The sequence below is a fragment of the Ranitomeya variabilis genome, chromosome 2 (genome assembly GCF_051348905.1).
Source record: "Ranitomeya variabilis isolate aRanVar5 chromosome 2, aRanVar5.hap1, whole genome shotgun sequence".
Taxonomy (NCBI): Eukaryota; Metazoa; Chordata; class Amphibia; order Anura; family Dendrobatidae; genus Ranitomeya; species Ranitomeya variabilis.
This window is the reverse complement of record NC_135233.1, coordinates 383,574,399-383,594,877: the sequence shown is the minus strand read 5'-3', so window position 1 is coordinate 383,594,877 and position 20,479 is coordinate 383,574,399. Positions and strand designations below refer to the sequence as shown.

At 48.8% G+C, this 20,479-nt stretch overlaps 1 protein-coding gene across 3 annotated transcripts in view; it reads right to left on the bottom strand.

The window, feature by feature from the left end:
* Positions 1 to 20,479, bottom strand: part of GABBR1 (gamma-aminobutyric acid type B receptor subunit 1) — a 123,352-nt gene that overhangs the window by 93,945 nt on the left and 8,928 nt on the right. The window contains exons 2-6 of one of the 3 annotated variants that reach the window (XM_077286292.1): positions 19,901 to 19,983; positions 19,025 to 19,100; positions 15,885 to 16,088; positions 10,257 to 10,445; positions 5,094 to 5,114 (exon numbers count right to left, since the gene is read on the bottom strand). In XM_077286292.1, coding sequence (XP_077142407.1) covers positions 5,094 to 5,114; positions 10,257 to 10,445; positions 15,885 to 16,088; positions 19,025 to 19,100 — 490 coding nt within the window. In that variant the 5' untranslated portion in view covers positions 19,901 to 19,983. The remainder of the gene's footprint in view (positions 1 to 5,093; positions 5,115 to 10,256; positions 10,446 to 15,884; positions 16,089 to 19,024; positions 19,101 to 19,900; positions 19,984 to 20,479) is intronic. The other 2 variants (XM_077286293.1, XM_077286294.1) reach the window with 2 other exon arrangements.

Below are 20,479 nucleotides of genomic sequence, written 5' to 3'. Positions count from 1 at the left end.
GCTCCTTTGTTATTTTAGCTGTGTGCTTAGGGTCATTGTCTTTTTGGAAGGTGAACCTTCGGCCAAGTCTGAGGTCCAGAGCACTCTGGAAGGTTTTCGTCCACGACATCTCTGTACTTGGCCGCATTCATGTTTCCTTCAATGACAACCAGTCATCCTATCCCTGCAGCTTTAAAAATAAAAAACCATAGCATGATGCTGCCACCACGTTTCACTGTTGGGATTGTATTGGGCAGGTGATGAGCAGTGCCTGATTTTCTCCACACATACCGCTTAGAATTATCACCAAAAAGGTCTATCTTCATCTCATCATACCAGAGAATCTTATTTCTCATAGTCTGGGAGTCCTTCATGTGTTTTTTTTTAGCAAACTCTATGTGGACTTTCATATGCCTTGCACTGAGAGGCTTCCGTCGGGCCACTTTGCCATAAAGGCCCGACTGGTGGAGGGCTGCAGTGATAGTTGACTTTGTGGAACTTTCTCCCATCTCCCTACTGCATCTCTGGAGCTCAGCCACAGTGATCTTGGGGTTCTTCTTTACTTCTCTCACCAAGGCTCTTCTCCCACGATTGCTCAGTTGGGCTGGACGGCCAGGTCTAGGAAGACTTCTGGTGGTTCCAAACTTCTTCCATTTAAGGATTATGGAGGCCACTGTGCTCTAAGGAACCTTGAGTACTGCAGAAATTCTGTTGTAACCTTGGCCAGATCTGTGCCTTGCCACAATTCTGTCTCTGAGCTCCTTGGACAGTTCCTTTGACCTCATGATTCTCATTTGGTCTGACATGCACTGTGAGGTCTTATATAGACAGGTGTGCCCCTTCCCAAATCAAGTCCTATCAGTTTAATTACACACAGATGGACTCCAATGAAGGAGTAGATCCATCTCAAGGAGGATCGCAAGGATATGGACAGTATGTAACTTAAATATGAGTGTCTGCGCAAAGGGTCTGAATACTTATGACCATGTGATATTTCAGTTTTTCTTTTTTATTACATTTGCAAAAAAAATGCAGAGTGCACATTAATGAGAAAAAAATGAACTTTTTTGAATTTACCAGATGCCTGCAATGAAATAAAGAGTGAAAAATTTAAAGGGGTCTGATTACTTTCCGTACCCACTGTACACAGTGACTGTACCAGCAGAATAGTGAGTGCAGCTTTGGAGTAAAATACAGGATGTAACTCAGGATCAGTAATGTAATGTATGTACGCAGTGACGTCACCAGCAGAATAGTGAGTGCAGCTCTGGAGTATAATACAGGATGTAACTCAGGATCAGTAATATAATGTATGTACACAGTGACTGCACCAGCAGAATAGTGAGTGCAGCTCTGGGGTATAATACAGGAGGTAACTCAGGATCAGTAATGTATGTACACAGTGACGGCACCAGCAGAATAGTGAGTGCAGCTCTGGAATATAATACAGGATGTAACTCAGGCTCAGTAATGTGATGTATGTACACAGTGACTGCACCAGCAGAATAGTGAGGGCAGCTCTGGGGTATAATACAGGATGTAACTCAGGATCAGTAATGTAATGTATGTACACAGTGACGGCACCAGCAGAATAGTGAGTGCAGCTCTGGAGTATAATACAGGATGTAACTCAGGAACAGTAATGTGATGTATGTACACAGTGACTGCACCAGCAGAATAGTGAGTGCAGCTCTGGAGTATACTAATACAGGATGTAACTCAGGATCAGTAATGTAATGTATGTACGCAGTGATGTCACCAGCAGAATAGTGAGTGCAGCTCTGGGGTATAATACAGGATGTAACTCAGGATCAGTAATGTAATGTATGTACACAGTCACAGTACCAGCAGAATAGTGAGTGCAGCTGTGAAGCATAAGGGAGTTTTCATTTTCCTGAAACCAGCACAGGTAACTGACAGCAATGGGAGTAGGAGTGCATAGATGGACAGATTGTCTGTTACACACAAGACATCAACGAGGAGATGAATACAGAGTAGAAAATCTTAAGCTGTAACATTTCTGTAGTGCAACATGCAATGGTCCAGAAATTCTGTTGGTCCGGACTCTCTATGGCAGACCTTCAGTTCTGTAGCAGTTACGTCTGTCAATGAACGGCCTCATTACTTTGCCAAAGGGACGATTCTTTTCAGACAATCCCTGGGCTGCGGCCTTCTGTGCGGACAACCTTCTGATGGACGTTGTGACTTTCTTCTCCGCTTGCTGTCAGCGAACTGGAACATTCGCTGTTGATATTAAGGGTATGTGTCCACGTTCAGGAAACGCTGCGTTTTGCCGCAACGTCCAGATGTTACAGCATAGTGGAGGGGATTTCATGAAATCCCGTCTCCACTATGCAGTAAAAGACGCATGCGGCAGACCCGCGGAAACGGACATGCGGCGTGTCTTTTCAGAACGCAGCATGTCCTTACAATGCTGAAACAACGCAAGAACACCGCAGGTGACCTGCCAGTGACCTCAGGTGCAGATTTGGTCAGGATTTTACCTGCATAAAATCCTGACCAAATCCTGAACGTGGACACATACCCTTAGGGTATGTGTCCACGGTCAGGAAACGCTGTGTGTTTGACGCTGCGCAGAGCCGCAGCGTCAAACACGCAGCGTCCAGATGTTACAGCATAGTGGAGGGGATTTTATCAAATCCCGTCTCTACTATGCGTGGTAACACGCACCCGGCGTCCCTGCGATTCCGGACATGCGGCGCGTCTTAAGATCGCAGCATGTCCGTGTACCTTGCGGCGACGCTGCTCCACCGCAAGGTAAAGCACAGGGCCCTATGTGTGGGGTGCGATGATGCCGGATGTGTGCAATGAACACATCCGGCATCATCGCGTCACAGCAGGGGGCGGGGCTTAGGGCGGAGCGGGTTTGCCGCTCCGACGATACCGCCGGCCATCCTGAAAGTGGAAACATACCCTTAGAGGCCGAGTAAAACTGACCGGTGCTGGGCTTAGAACAAGACACGGATCTTATACACGGGGACGGACTTGGTATTTAGTCTTAAGATGCTGAACACAAAAGAATGGAAGAAAGTGGTAGAATTTTACATTCTTCTTTTAAGGGCTCATACTCATCTGTGAGGAAAATGGACGAGTGCAATCTGATAAATAATCAGATTGCCCTCTGTCCAATGTTAATCTAGCAGTCCTGACTCACCTGTGAGCATGCTGCGACTGTCCTCGTATCTCAGATGAGACTCGCCAATGCAAGTTAATGGGGGTGATTAAAAAAAAAATCACCATGCGAGTGCCGTCCGATCTTTACACACTGATGTCTTTTGAATAGCCAGCAGTCCATTTGTCACATACAGTAAAATCACAGGGTGACCCAACAGAATAGAATGACGTATTTATATCGGTCACATATATAAATAGCACAGTGCTTGTGCACCTTACTGTACATGTTTTTTTGTACTTACTAAATTATTTTCTGGAAAAAAAAAAGGCGTGGAATCACTCAACATTTTATTAACCAGCAGAGGGAAAGCGGACAGCTATGGACCGATGTTTACAACCTGGGAAGGGGGTATTACCCATGGAGATTCCTAGGCTATTAATATCAGCTTACAGCTGTGTACTAAGCTTTACTGGTTATTAAAATAGGGGATCACCCAAAAATAAAAAATTACATAGGGTCCCCCTATAATAGCCAGCAAAGGATAGGCAGACAGAAGAGGACTGCTATTAACTGGCTAGGAAGGGGGCCATGGATATTGGGGCCCTCCCAGGCTAAAAATATCAGCTATTATTTTAATTCTGTTACAGGAGACATTGGCTTCAGTGAACTGGGTGAGGACGGGAGTATAGCTGGTTTGGTTTAATTTAGATTCATTAAAGGAGTCTGTGTCATTATTTCAAATAAAGGACTTTATTCTGGGTATGGTATTTTATACATTATCACTACGGCGTTAGTATTGGGGGCGTCTTATAGATGGCTATCCATTACTAACCCCTGAGCTTGATGTCACATGACAATACAAAGGTGACATCAATCCACTCCAACTATCACCCCACTTGCCACCGCACCAGGGCAAGTGGGAAGATCGAGACTAAGTGCCAGAATTGGCACATTTTATGCATTTCTGCGGCAGCTGAGAACTGATGTTCTTAGCCTGGGAGGGGTAAATATCCATGCCCCCTTCCTAGGCTATTAATATTAGTCTGCAGCTGTCTGCCTAGCCTTTGCTGGTTATTAAATATACGGGACCCTACATCATCTTTAGGAGGGAGTCTCCCAATTTATTAGCCAGTAAAGGCTAAGTACAGAGCTGTGATTAATAGCCTGGAAAGCTCCATGGGTATCAGCCCCCAGGTGCCTGCTTTCCCTCTGCTGGTTAATAAAATGTTGGGAGATCCCATCCCTTTTTTTATGAAAGGAATTTATTTACAAAAAGAAAAAAAAAACGTAAACTACACACAAAGCACTGAATATATATCTCACTCACATTTATATATATCTTTTTGTATCTATCTATATATCTAATCCCTCTCTTTATCTATCTCTATATATAGCTATATCTTGAATAATGTTTCCATGGAAAACTGTGTAAATGACAGAATTGTTCTATGTGAAAACTCATGTTAAAATTGCATTGCAATCAGATCACATTCACATGAAAATCGGATGTCATGCGGATGTTAGGTTTTAAAAATCGGACTGTACTCGCATGCAAAAATGAAAATCGGACCTTTTTTTTTTTTTTTTCACGGTGATGGGTATGAGCCTTAAAAGGGATTATATGCATGGAAAATTTCCACCCGAGATTCTGGCAACAGGTTCAGCTCTGCTACATCTGTGCAACTACCACCAGGACTTCACTCCTTTCATTGTTTTTTCCATTGTTTTCTTAATCCTTTTTATCGTGAAGCAAGACACAGAGGGAAGAACGCACGGGAGAGACGGACGAACAGACACAGAGGGAAGGACGCACAGCACAGACGGACGAACAGACACAGAGGGAAGGACGCACAGCACAGACGGAAACACAGAGGGAAGGATGCACAGACGGATGCACACACAGACACGGAGGGAAGGACGCACAGACAGATGCACACACAGACATGGAGGGAAGGATGCACAGGACAGACAGACTTACGTGACGTGTCCGGGCGTCTGACTGCAGCGGTAGCCAAAGAGACAAGAGACGACGGGTTAGAAAGTGATGGAGAAGTCATATTAGAAAGCCTTAATGCCTTGTAACCTGGGGCCCCAACTACTCCAGGGCCACAGTGAGCGAGCAATCAGATTGCTGCTCTCATTCCCTAATGTGCCTTATTATGGAGAAAGCTGGAATTTGATTGGTTATTCGCTCCTCTCTGTCTCACTAGTGATGTCAGGACCCCAGGGCGAGTGCGGGGCTTCTTAAAGGGATTCTAGAAGTGGAGATGAATTCAACCAGAACATGTAGTGCTCCAGTTTCCAGCTTCTGAGCACTGATTTTTGTGACCGCAGCTGCAGGGAGACGGCAGGTTTTTTACATTTGCTCCATGCGAAATGGATTAGTCATGCCTGCTCTTTACGGCCAGGACAGGAGCAGATGTGACCAATCAATCCTGCAGGGATCACAGCTGTGCAAACCAGAGGAGCAACATCCTGAGCCTAAATATGATTATTACAAGGCTTTTTATTGCAGCGACCTGCGGCTTCCCGGCCAAGACAAAACTACAACTCCCAGCATGCCCTCTTAGACACAGGCTGTGGAGCATGCTGGAAACTGTAGTTTTGCACTCACTGATCTGGAAAAGTGCTCCTCATCCTAGGCAGGTGTGGAAGAACAGGTGAATATTCTGTATATATTGTGCACTTATGTAATGTAAAGATGTGAAAACACGAGACGACGCCGGCGGCTGACATCAGGTTTATTGCTGCTGCAAAAGAATAAACTGGAAAAGCAAAATAATCACATTAGTCACAAAACTTACACCAGAGCGGCCCCTAGTGGTGACTGCAGGTTAGTGCAGGAGGGCGACACCTCCCAGAATAACTACAACTCCCATTATACCGGCTGAAAGCTCAGGTCAGATAATACTCAGCAGAGATCTTAAAAAGGGTGACAAATTGACACAAAATATAACAGAAAAATTGATGAAATTGTCATTAGACAAGAAGAGACGGGAAAATACTTAAGTGTTATCACTATGGAGTCCCGGCTGCAGCGCTGCTGAGGGTCTGTGACAGTGGTGACCAGTCAGCCGCACACCGGATACGCAGGGGTCTTGTATGGTCCGGCCCCGTCCTCTGCAGATCTGGGGGGGGGGGGGGGGATCAGATGGAGTAAGGTTTCCCCCGGGATAACTCACCTGCTGACCACACAGGGGAGGAGATGAGGGTCCGCAGCAGGCCGCCATAGTGTCCGATGCCCCTCGCCCAATCATTCCCCAGGGTCATTGTAACAAAAATCTGAGACGTCTGAGCTGAGGGGGTTAATAACTGGTAGGAATAGTGAACGTTGTGGGTGGTCTCAGAGGGTAATGCATTTCTATTCCCGTCTTCTATGGGATGTGATTCTCCATACACAAGGAGAGATGACGAATATGATGGCTGGGGGTCTGACTGCGGAGATCCCCACTGACCCCGAGAGCGGGGCACACGCTCATTACCGCTCTCAGGATTGGTGGGGGTCTCAGCAGCTGGACCCGCAGGACATGTGCAAAAACACAGATACACATAAATAATTTAGAGTGGTCCCAAGATGTGCTAACCAGCCATACTGCCCCCCACCCACAAGTGTCTGCCGCTGCCCCACCACCACCCCACACAAGCGTCCGCCGCTGCCCCACCACCACCTCCCACAAGCGTCCGCCGCTGCCCCACCACCACCCCACACAAATGTCTGCCGCTGCCCCACCACCACCCACTCGTGTCCACCACCACCCACGTGTCGCTACCCCTAGCCCCCTACCCTCAAGTGTCAGCTACACTGTAACACTGCCTAAAGCTAAAGGGCCCCAATGCAACCCCAGTAGCAGGGCCCCCCATGTATAATGTGGAGATCTCCTGATGTCGCCTTCTGCCCCCACAACCACCAGGACCTGAATGTAGCTTCTATATCTGCACTGTGACCCTCTCCCTACAAGTGTCAGCCCCCACTAGCCCACCAGGGGCACCACTCCGCCCCCTTATCTCACCAGCACTGCAGACTCGCCGCCCTCTGTGGACTGTTACATGTTACATAGGTTCTTGCTGTTCTTCAGTCTGGAGATAGTGGCTGGAGTCGCACATTTGAGGGATTGGATGAATCGCCATGCATCTGTCAGGTCATGCTGGGACTTGTAGTTCCATAACAGACAGAACTACTGGCTGCAGAACACTGCATTCACCACCAGAGGGCAGCGAGAAACCACCAAATCAGAGGAGAACTTAACAGGACAGCCAGGACAGGGGCGTGTATCATCAGGGCAAGGGCAGGAGCCCCGACATCATGGGGGCACATATAATATGTAGTGAGCGTGAATGTAAAATACATAGAGGCTGAAGGAACAAAATCCTGCTGGAAAACTGCTGCAGCCGCAGGAGAACTGCAATGCTGCAAGCTGCCATATGCCTTCTATAGGGGGTGATTCGTTTTGCATTCGGGTCCAGTAATGGGCGTAGGTCGCTCTGAAAAGATCTTTATGTTCAGAAATGTAAAAATCAAATCTAGTTGAACTCACTATTATGTGGGGGGTGAAAACTATTTCTAGGCCTCATATGTCAAAGTTGTCCCTTAAACTTTAAGGCTTAAAGAAACAAGCAAAAAGCTGCAGTGTCACATGATTAATGTTAGTCCTCGGGGGAGGAGCTCTCTCTTGTGTTTCTTGATTTGCTGTGTCATGCTTCGCCCCTGCAGCCCTGCACTAGGCATAACAGTGACTCCATGTTACGCCGGTTTCACACGTCCATATATTTCCGGTACCGGAGATATCCGTGTCCGTGTGTACTACTTGTGGCAACCGTGTGCTGTATTAGTACCACACGGACGGCCGCCGGGGATGAAGCACTACAGTAAGCTCTGTTCCCCGGCAGCTGGTGCTGAAGCCGGCTGTCATCATTCTCCCCTGCCCTGGCGAGCAGAGCAGAATGATGAGCGTTATATTAAAGTCCAAACGACAGCAGGTGGTGGCTTTTGGGACTGTTACCCCCATCATCCAACACCTCCTGCCACTAATAACAGTGACAGTAAATGCGGATGATCGGGGTATTCCACAGCCGCCGGCTGCGATCGTTCGGAAATAAATGAATGAAAAACCTGAAGTGGGTTCCCCCTCTATTTTATTAACCAACCAGACAAAACTCACAGCTGGGGACTGCAACCCCCAGCTGTCAGCGTCTGCAAGGTTGGTTATCAAGAATAGAGGGGTCCCCACGCTGTTTTTTTTAATTATTTCAATAAAAAAATTTTTTTAAAAAACGGAGTGGGTTTCCCCCATTTTTGACAGCCAGCCTTGCTAAAGCTCACAGCTGGGGCCTCGTATTCTCAGGTTCGTAAGGGGCCATGGATATAGGCCCCCCCAGCCTAAAAACAGCAGCCCACAGCTGCCCAGAAAAGGTGCATCTATTAGATGCGCCAATTCTGGTTCTGTGCCCGGCTCTTCCCACTTGCCCTGTAGCGGTGACATCAGCTCGGCAGGGCTGAACTGAGATGACCTCTGGACCATGGGAAAAAGCCGGTGATTATGTCACCGCTGGTGATTGATGCTGCTCTCTCTGCAGCTCATTCACCAGTGGTTTTCAGCCGGAACGGTCGCATCTTGGCACCGTCCTGGTTGAAAACTATTTAGCCCCCAGACTTGGATTACAGTGTGGGACACGACGACGGACAGGTGTGGTAGATTGTTGGTTTATTATTTTATTTTTATTACAGGAGATCGAGGGCTTCGGGGAATTAGGTGTTGCAGTAAGTATGGTTTAATTTAGAACATTAAAAGGAGTCTGTAATTTTTTCAAATAAAAAAACGGCCAGAATAAAGTCATTTATTTAAACATTACAACTATAGGATTAATAAGGATAGGTGTCTTATAGATGCCTGTCCATTACTAAGCCGTGGCTTGATGTCACCTGAAAGGTGACATCAACCCCACAAATATTGCCCCGCTTGCCACCGATACAGGGAAAGTGGAAAGGGCCGGGCAAAGCGTCAGAAAAGGAGCATCTAATAGATGCGCCTTTTCAGGGAAGCTGCGGGCTCCTATTTTTAGGCTGGGGGGCCTACATCAATGGTCCCTTACCAGCCTGAGAATACCAGCCCCCAGCTGTGAGCTTCAGCACGGCTGGTTGTCAAAAATAAGGAGGGGCCCCATGCCGTTTTTTTCAAATTATTTATTTAAATAATTAAAATAACAGCGTGGGGACCCCTCTATTCTTGATAACCAACCTTGCAGAAGCTGACAGCTGGGGGTTGCAGCCCCCAGGTGTGAGTTTTGTCTGGTTGGTTCAATAAAATAGGGGGGGAACCCACGTTGGGTTTTTCATTAATTTATTTCCGAACGATTGCAGCCGAAAGATGGGGAATACCCCGATCATCCGCTCCTGCTGTCACTGTTATTAGCGACAGCAGGTGTCGGATGATGGGTGTAAGAGTCCCAAAGGCCACCACCTGCTGTCATTCGGACTTTAATATAATGCTCATCATTCTCCTATGCTCGCCAGGGCAGGGGAGAATGATGAGAGCCGGCTTCAACACCAGCCGCCAGGGAACAGCTCTTACAGTAGCGCTTCTTCCCGGGCAGCCGTCCGTGTCACACAGAGGACAAAGTGTGTTCTCCGTGGGCATGTGTGTGGGACGTTTTGCCGTCCATGCCGATGACGAAAACGGACATGTCCGCATGTTTAGCCCACGGACACATGGTCCGTGGAAACACACTGACATGTGCACAGACCCATTCATTTGACGTGTGTACGTGTCTCCGGTACATGTGAAAACTGTCACCATAGGTACCGGAGATACTGAGGTGCGAAAGGGGCCTTACAAGGAATGGCTCCTTTAAGACATTTGTTGCAGCTTTAGAAAAAAAATAAAGAATAAATCAAATAATAAGTTCTAGCACTTTCCAATAAACAGTTGTCAACATCTCCGATTGCTGTCAGCGAATTGAACCAAAGAGATTTTTAGACTTTGGTTGATAACTAAAATCAGTTCACTGACAACAAGCAGACATCCAAAAAAGAGTGGGGAATCGCGATATGAAGTGTACAAGAAAGTTCCACAAGTGTCATCATGCAATGGACAGACAGATTAACCCTTCATAGTCGCCCCATCATGCCTCTTCCGTGTCTCACCTTGGCAGGTGGGTTTGGGGTGGTCCCACTTCCCGGACTTTGTGCACATGCTATGGCTGGATCCCACCAGTAAGAAGCCGGGGTCACATCTGAATTGGACGTTCGTCCCCTCTATCGGGACGCGTCCCGCCATGTTGTGCTCTACGTCTCCATTCTCCAGCTTCAAGTGCATCCGAGGACAGGTGGGGACTGCGGAGGGAAGAGGAGCCATGAGCGCAGAGGAGCAGCAGAGTCAGGCCAGAGCCACAAGCCAGACCGGCCAGAAGACAGGCGCGCAGATGGCAAACAGCGGCACATACAGGTTTTTTTTCATTGAAAAGTGCACAAAGCTCAGCAACTATAATCTAGGCAGCAGCGGAGCAACCTACAGCGGACCTTACTGTCAGAAACGGGATTGCCCCCCACCAATATCCATTTACAGCAGTGCAGGGATGGGAGGCTGAATATCAGAGGAGTCTAGGACTCAGGATGGACAGCGACACCACCAACCCCAACTAGTAAATTCCGCTCCGACTGTGACATCACAAGCCGTCCCCAAAATAACACTGCTCTCTCACTTTATGACATTTCTGTACTTCCCAACTATGACATCACCAGCTTCCTACAGGTAACACCTCCTTGCCATAAAACACCGCACCCACTGTGTGACATCACCTGTCCTTCCTGGATAACACCGCCCCTCACTGTGTGACATCACCTGTCCTTCCTGGATAACACCGCCACCCACTGTGTGACATCACCTGTCCTTCCTGGATAACACCGCCCCTCACTTTGTGACATCACCTGTCCTTCCCGGATAACACCGCCCCGCACTGTGTGACATCACCTGTCCTTCCTGGATAACACCGCCCCTCACTGTGTGACATCACCTGTCCTTCCTGGACAACACTGCCCCTCACTGTGTGACATCACATGTGCTTCCTGGATAACACCGCCCCTCACTGTGTGATATCCCGTCCTTCCTGGATAACACCGCCCCTCACTGTGTGACATCACATGTCCTTCCTGGATAACACCGCCCCGCACTGTGTGACATCACCGGTCCTTCCTGGATAACACCGCCACCCACTGTGTGACATCACATGTGCTTCCTGGATAACACCGCCCCTCACTGTGTGATATCCCGTCCTTCCTGGATAACACCGCCCCTCACTGTGTGACATCACATGTCCTTCCTGGATAACACCGCCCTGCACTGTGTGACATCACCGGTCCTTCCTGGATAACACCGCCACCCACTGTGTGACATCACCTGTCCTTCCTGGATAACACCGCCACCCACTGTGTGACATCACCTGACCTTCCTGGATAACACCGCCCCTCACTGTGTGACATCACCTGTCCTTCCTGGATAACACCGCCCCTCACTTTGTGACATCACCTGTCCTTCCTGGATAACACCGCTTCCCACTGTGTGACATCACATGTGCTTCCTGGATAACACCGCCCCTCACTGTGTGATATCCCGTCCTTCCTGGATAACACCGCCCCTCACTGTGTGACATCACATGTCCTTCCTGGATAACACCGCCCTGCACTGTGTGACATCACCGGTCCTTCCTGGATAACACCGCCACCCACTGTGTGACATCACCTGTCCTTCCTGGATAACACCGCCACCCACTGTGTGACATCACCTGACCTTCCTGGATAACACCGCCCCTCACTGTGTGACATCACCTGTCCTTCCTGGATAACACCGCCCCTCACTTTGTGACATCACCTGTCCTTCCTGGATAACACCGCCCCTCACTTTGTGACATCACCTGTCCTTCCTGGATAACACCGCTTCCCACTGTGTGACATCACATGTGCTTCCTGGATAACACCGCCCCTCACTGTGTGATATCCCGTCCTTCCTGGATAACACCGCCCCTCACTGTGTGACATCACATGTCCTTCCTGGATAACACCGCCCTGCACTGTGTGACATCACCGGTCCTTCCTGGATAACACCGCCACCCACTGTGTGACATCACCTGTCCTTCCTGGATAACACCGCCACCCACTGTGTGACATCACCTGACCTTCCTGGATAACACCGCCCCTCACTGTGTGACATCACCTGACCTTCCTGGATAACACCGCCCCTCACTGTGTGACATCACCTGTCCTTCCTGGATAACACCGCCCCTCACTTTGTGACATCACCTGTCCTTCCTGGATAACACCGCTTCCCACTGTGTGACATCACATGTGCTTCCTGGATAACACCGCCCCTCACTGTGTGACATCACCTGTCCTTCCTGGATAACACCGCCACCCACTGTGTGACATCACCTGACCTTCCTGGATAACACCGCCCCTCACTGTGTGACATCACCTGACCTTCCTGGATAACACCGCCCCTCACTGTGTGACATCACCTGTCCTTCCTGGATAACACCGCCCCTCACTTTGTGACATCACCTGTCCTTCCCGGATAACACCGCCCCGCACTGTGTGACATCACCTGTCCTTCCTGGATAACACCGCCCCTCACTGTGTGACATCACCTGTCCTTCCTGGATAACACTGCCCCTCACTGTGTGACATCACCTGTCCTTCCTGGATAACACTGCCCCTCACTGTGTGACATCACATGTGCTTCCTGGATAACACCGCCCCTCACTGTGTGACATCATCTGTCCTTCCTGGATAACATCGCTCCCTACTGTGTGACATCACATGTGCTTCCTGGATAACACCACCCTCCACTGTGTGACATCACCTGTCCTTCCCGGATAACACCGCCCCGCACTGTGTGACATCACCTGTCCTTCCTGGATAACACCGCCCCTCACTGTGTGACATTACCTGTCCTTCCTGGATAACACTGCCCCTCACTGTGTGATATCCCCTGTCCTTCCCGGATAACACCGCCCCTCACTGTGTGACATCCCCTGTCCTTGCTGGATGACACCAAAAGCATTCCAACTAAAGAGACCCTGGTGGGGGGGGGGGGGAGGCTCCTGCTGCAGACAGTTGCCTTACAGCTTGATCTTATCTGAGTCTAGTGAGGAGGGAAAAATGGAAGGTCTGTCAGGACACAAATACCATAGATTCCGGACAGATTTAATTGCAGATTTTTATCTACATTGCTCACAGATTTAATCTTTAAATTAGACAAAAGCAGACGGTGATGGGGGCTGCGCACAGCTTCCTCCCTACATTTAGTGCGTACGTCTAAATATCCTCTCACATACACACATTGTCTCCAGAGAAGCTCACTGCCCAAACTGAGGCCAAAAGTCTGCCCCCCGACCTCCACATGGGCAGCATACACTAACAGTGAAGCAAGAGGAGCAGATGGGGCCACCACCATAGAAACAGATACAGAAGCATCGCAGAGCAGGCAGAGGGAGCGCTGCCCTGCATCAGCCAGCAGAGGGAGCGCTGCCCTGCATCAGCCAGCAGAGGGAGCGCTGCCCTGCATCAGCCAGCAGAGGGAGCGCTGCCCTGCATCAGCCAGCAGAGGGAGCGCTGCCCTGCATCAGCCAGCAGAGGGAGCGCTGCCCTGCATCAGCCAGCAGAGGGAGCGCTGCCCTGCATCAGCCAGCAGAGGGAGCGCTGCCCTGCATCAGCCAGCAGAGGGAGCGCTGCCCTGCATCAGCCAGCAGAGGGAGCGCTGCCCTGCATCAGCCAGCAGAGGGAGCGCTGCCCTGCATCAGCCAGCAGAGGGAGCGCTGCCCTGCATCAGCCAGCAGAGGGAGCGCTGCCCTGCATCAGCCAGCAGAGGGAGCGCTGCCCTGCATCAGCCAGCAGAGGGAGCGCTGCCCTGCATCAGCCAGCAGAGGGAGCTGCATTAGGCTGCTTTCACACTAGCGTCGGCACGGGGCCGTCGCTATGCGTCTGCCCGACGTGCCAACGCACGTTGTGAAAATAATGCCCGACGTGGGCAGCGGAAGCAGTCTTACGACGCTTCCGCTGCCCCATTGTAAGGTCCGGGGAGGAGGGGGCGGAGTTCCGGCCGCACGTGCGTGGTCGAAAATGGTGGACACGACGCGCAAAAAAAGTTACATGTAACTTTTTTTGTGCCGACGGTCCGCCAAAATACGACGCAACCGTCGCACGATGGTTGCGACGTGTGGCCATACGTCGCAATGCGTCGCTAATGTTAGTCTATGGGGAAAAAACGCACCCTGCAGACATCTTTGCAGGATGAGTTTTTTCTCCTAACGACGCATTGCGACGTACAGCCAACAACGCTAGTGTGAAAGTAGCCTTAGCCAGCAGAGGGAGCGCTGTCCCCAGTCAGCCAGCAGAGGGAGCGCTGCCCCCAGTCAGCCAGCAGAGGGAGCGCTGCCCCCATTATAGCTGTAGAGACCACACATCCAAAACTTACACAGGTCACTCGGCCTGTTGGGTGGCAGGCAGTGGGGGCGCACGGCTCCGTATCTTTAATGTCAGTGACACACAGAGAATCTCCATGACGTGGCAGCGGCTTCATCCCCTCTGATCAGAATGTTAAACTAAGAACCTCATGTTCAGTTTTGTAGACTTTTGAATAGTGGAATTAGATCAACGTATAAGTTTTGGATGTGTGGTCGAGGCTTTCTCTACGCTATGGTATATTATATAAGGTATACAGCTCCGTAAAAAATTAAGAGACCACCACATTAAATCCCTGTGATGGGCAGCCCAATCTCCAGACCTGAACCCCATTGAAAACCTCTGGAATGTAATCAGGAGGATGATGGATAGTCACAAGCCATCAAACAAAAAACTGCTTACATTATTGTACCAGGAGCAGTGGGAAAGACTGGTGGAAAGCATGCCAAGACGCATGAAAGCTGTGATTACACATCATGGTTATTCCACAAAATACTGACTTCTGAACTCTTCCTGAGTTAAAACATTAGTATTGTTGTTTCTAAATGATTATGAACTTGTTTTCTTTGCATTATTTGAGGTCTGAAAGCACTGGGTATTTTTTTTTTTTTTTTTGACCATTTCTCCTTTTCTGAAATAGAAAACAAAATTTATTGCTTGGAACTTCGGAGACATGTTGTCAGAAGTTTACTCAAAAATATACCTATACAGAGAAAAATCAGACAAAATGAACATTTTGTAGTGGTCTCTTAATTTTTGCCAGAGCCGTATAGCGCGGCTCTACTCACCCTCCGGCAGAGAGTATTCTCCACATCATCCAGCCCTGGATCCAGACATCTCAATATCACTAGACCCGGGGAAGGATCTGGGGGTGAGAGAGCCGGATCCAAGGACTGGAGGTGGGAGAGCCAGATCCAAGGATCTGGGGTGGGAGAGCCGGATCCAAGGACTGGAGGTGGGAGAGCCGGATCCAAGGATCTGGGGGTGGGAGAGCCGGATCCAAGGATCTGGGGGTGGGAGAGCCGGATCCAAGGATCTGGGGGTGGGAGAGCCGGATCCAAGGATCTGGGGGTGGGAGAGCCGGATCCAAGGATCTGGGGGTGGGAGAGCCGGATCCAAGGATCTGGGGGTGGGAGAGCCAGATCCAAGGATCTGGGGGTGGGAGAGCCGGATCCAAGGACTGGAGGTGGGAGAGCCGGATCCAAGGACTGGAGGTGGGAGAGCTGGATCCAAGGACTGGAAATGTCCCTAGGAGTTACACATTAGGTGGAGAGAATGGTGGGGGAGCGGAGCAGGGATCTGTTGACTTGTACTTACGACAGCGGCTAGGTTTGTCCATATCCGTCCATGTCCCGTCCCGCTGGCACTTTCGTACTTTTGGCCCAGAAATCTCCCGCTCACCTCGACAAACAAATTCTATCTCATAATCCACCGGGAGATATTCAACCGCTTTTACCTGAGAGAGAGTCAGGCCCCGGTAACGTATTCCCCCGTCCCGAGGGGGGTGTATGATACGGCAGCCTGCAACGACAAAGAGGGGACAGCACAGCATGACATCCTCCTCTACAGTTGTGCTCAAAAGTTTACATACCCCGGCAGAATTTTGGCTTCCTTGCCCTTTTTTCAGAGGATATGAATGATAACACCAAAACTTTTTCTCCACTCATGGTTAGTGGTTGGGTGAAGCCATTTATTGTCAAACTACTGTGTTTTCTCTTTATAAATCATAATGACAACCCAAAACATCCAAATGACCTTGATCAAAAGTTCACACACCCTGGTGATTGTGGCCTGATAACATGCACAGAAGTTGACACAAATGGGTGTGAATGGCTACTAAAGGTAACATCCTCCCCTGTGACCTGTTTGCTTGTAATCAGTGTGTGCATAAAAGCTGAGTAAGTTTCTGGGATCCAGACAGACTCTTGCATCTTTCATCCAGCCACTGACGTTTCTGGATTGTGAGTCATGGTGAAAGCAAAAGAATTGTCAACGGATCTACAGGAAAAGGTAATTGAACTGTATAAAACAGGAAAGGGATACAAAAAGATATCCAAGGAATTGATAATGCCAGTCTGCAGCGTTCAAACTGTGATTAACAAATGGAAAATCAGGGGCTCTGTAAAAACAAAACCACGGTCAGGTAGACAAAAAAAAAAAAATGTCGTCCACAACTGCCAGGAAAATTGTTCGAGATACAAAGAAAAACCCCAAAATTACATCAGCTGAAATACAGGACTCTCTGAAAACTAGTGGTGTGGCTGTTTCAAGATGCACAATAAGGAGGCACTTGAAGAAAAATGAGTTGCATGGTCGAGTTGCCAGAAGAAAGCCATTACTGTGCAAATGCCACCAAGTATCTCACCTACAATACGCAAAACAGCACAGAGACAAACCTCAAAACTTCTGGAACAAGGTAATTTGGAGTGATGAGACCAAAATTTAACTTTTTGGCCATAACCATAAACGTTACATTTGGAGAGAGGTCAACAAGGCCTATGATGAAAGGAACACCATTCCTACTGTAAAGCACGGAGGTGGATCGCTGATGTTTTGGGGGATGTGTGAGCTACAAAGGCACAGGAAACTTGGTCAATGTTGAAGGAAAGATGAATGCTGCACGTTATCAGCAAATACTAGAGGCAAAATTGGACTCATCAGCCCGGAAGCTGTGCATGGGACGTACTTGGACGTTCCAACACGACAACGATCCAAAACACAAGGCCAAGTCGACCTGTCATTGGCTACAGCAGAACAAAGTGAAAGTTCTTGAGTGGCCATCTCAGTCTCCTGACCTCAATATCATTGAGCCACTCTGGTGAGACCTCAAGTGCACAGTTCATGCTAGACAGCCCAGGAATTTACAGGAACTGGAGGCTTTTTGCCAAGAAGAGTGGGCAGCTTTACCATCTGAGAAAATAAAGAATCTCATCCACAACTACCACAAAAGACTTCAAGCTGTCATTGATGTTAGAGGGGGCAATACACTGTATTAAAAAATGAGGTATTTGAACTTTTGATCAGGGTCATTTGGATGTTTTGGGTTGTCATTATGATTTAAAAAGAGAAAACACAGTAGTCTGACAATAAATGGCTTCACCTGACCACTAACCATGAGTGGGGAAAAAGTTTTGGCGTTAGAATTCATATTCTCGGAAAAAAAAAGCCAAGAAAGCAAAAATTCTGCCGGGGTATGTACATTTTTTAACACAACTGTATATTCCGACATCTCTATCCCCCCCGACCCTTCTTCTATATCCTGACATCTCCATCACACCCCTGTGGTCCTCCTCTATATCCAGATATCGCTATCCCCCCGTCCTTCTCTATATCCTGACATCTTCCTCACACCCCGGTCCTCCACTATAGCCAGACATCTCCATCATACCCTGATCCTCCACTATAGCCAGACATCTCCATCACAACCCGGTTCCTCTCTATATCCCAACATTTCTATATCCCCCGGTCCTCCTCCATGTCCCAACATCTCCATCACATCCCGGTTCTCCTCTACTGTACATTCGGACATCTCCATCACACCCAGGCCCATCATAAGAAATCTGTGGTCCTCCAATATATCCAAACATCTTTATTCCCCCCTGGTCCTCCTTCATATCCTGACACCACACCCAGGCCCATAGTCGGACATCTCCAACACACCCCGGTCCTTCTCTACACTCGGGCATCTATGTCAAATCCGGACCCGCCTGTAGATCCCGACATCTCTCATCACACCCCGGCCGTCCTCTGGTCGGACACCTATGTCACATTCTGGCCCTCCTCTATATTCTGACATCACCATTCCCCCTGGTCCTCCTCTATATCCTGATATCTCCATTCTCCCTAATCCTCATCTTTATCCTGACATCTCCATTCCCCCTGGTCCTCCTCTCTATATCCTGACATCTCCATTCCCCCTAATCCTCCTCTATATCCTGACATCTTTATTCCCCCTGATCCTCCTCTCTATATCCTGACATGTCCATTCCCCTCCCCTTGTCCTCCTCTCTATATCCTGACATCTTTATTCCCTCCTAGTTCTCCTCTCTATATCCTGACATCTCCTTTACCCCTTTGTCCTCCACTCTATATCCTGACATCTTCATTCCCCCTGGTCCTCCTCTATATCCTGACATATCCATTCCCCCTGGTCCTCCTCTATATCCTGACATATCCATTCCCCCTAGTCCACCTCTCTATGTCCTGACATCTCCATTCCCCTCCCCCATTTCTCCTCTATATCCATACATCTACACGCCCACCTGGTCCTCCTCTCTATATCCTGACATTTCCATTCCCCCTAGTCCACCTCTCTATGTCCTGACATCATCCACTCCCCCCCACGGTTCTCCTCTCTATGTCCTCACACCTATGACATCATGTATTGGTTCCACCTTCTCCAGATCTGACACTTGTCGGCCCCATCTGGAGCTTTCACCTGCGTCCTCGCATCTCACCTGTTGTGCTGTTATTCACTGATCCATAGACAGGAGACAGCAAGAGAGTGAGGAAAAGATGGAGACTGCGAAACATCTGGAGGAAGAGACAGAGAATGAGAGTAAGAAAGTGATGATAGGAGAGAAAGGAGGAAAATGGGAGATGGACACAAATGGAGATGCAGGTTTGCACAGGTTGGAGACAAACAGGGTTAGATGGTGATTTTTGCAGGGCGTAAATACGGCTGTTGAAGACCCTCACGGCGATTGTCCCTTCAGCTCATGCTATGATCTGGCACTAATAATACCTTCTCAATATTCGCTCCCACAGAGTATGACACCATCTTGGATGCAGCCAGGGCCGGCCTTACGTAGGATGTCCAGTATGGGACCTTTTATTAAACTCCCCCATATGGTATACTGACACATAGTGCACATGTAACAATACTACATAATGAGTCACTGTCAGCGATGCTGAGTAAATAACAATGGCAAATAGTGCCGCCATACACTAACCCAGAGGAATACATAATGCATATATAAATCCCACCATATTGTGCTCCAATTCCATCATACCGTGACCTTATAACATGAAGTCATGTAATGACAGCACCGTGTAAGGTCTTAAAAGGATAATCCGGTTCCGCACACGTCCTCAACCAGGCTGTGACGTCAAACCAGAGTACGCAGCGTGTACCGTCATCCAGTACCAACTGGACAAATGCGCAAAATCTGAGTCAGCAGACGTCTGTAGGCATCACATTACCGGAATACCCCTTTAATAACATGTGCCGCCCCCTGAGCAGGGACAACCGATGCCACCCGTACCCGTCGTACACCCCTCATCACGACTCCCACCTCCATCATGTAATCCTCCGGCAGGGACGTCACACTCACCTTTGTCTTTTTCGGTCTTTTACGCAGTACCGCAATCACATGCTCAGACTGACGTCCGCGTCACATGATGAGCAACATGGAAACTGGAAAAAAAAACAAAAAACACACACACACACACAAAAAAAGGAAGAAAGATGAGAAATGGGGGTTTTAGTTCTTCATACATTTTCAGTTACTTCCCCAGTTTTCATGAATCCCGGACGCCCCTCTAGATTGGCGCGAGACGGCGACGCTGGCCACAACACGACGACATATCGCTGTATGCTGCTGCTATATCGCAACATAAAGGTGCCGTATCGCAACCTGAAAATTATCACAAGCGCAACCAGCGAGTTACAAATTGTCCCCCTGGTCCCGACTCGGCTCGCTTGCATGATATTGATGTCTAGCAGCAGTGTACAAAGAGTTTCACGGCGTGACCAAAGGCGCAACGTAGCCCCTTCCTTAAAGGGGTGGTCCTAGGATTTATTATTTTTCACAAACTCCCTGTAGCTGAACAATCCCTCTAACTTCTTCCATCTCCTTCATAATTGTGCCTCTGTGCAGTGTGATGTGAAGAGTGCCCACTATAAACTACCT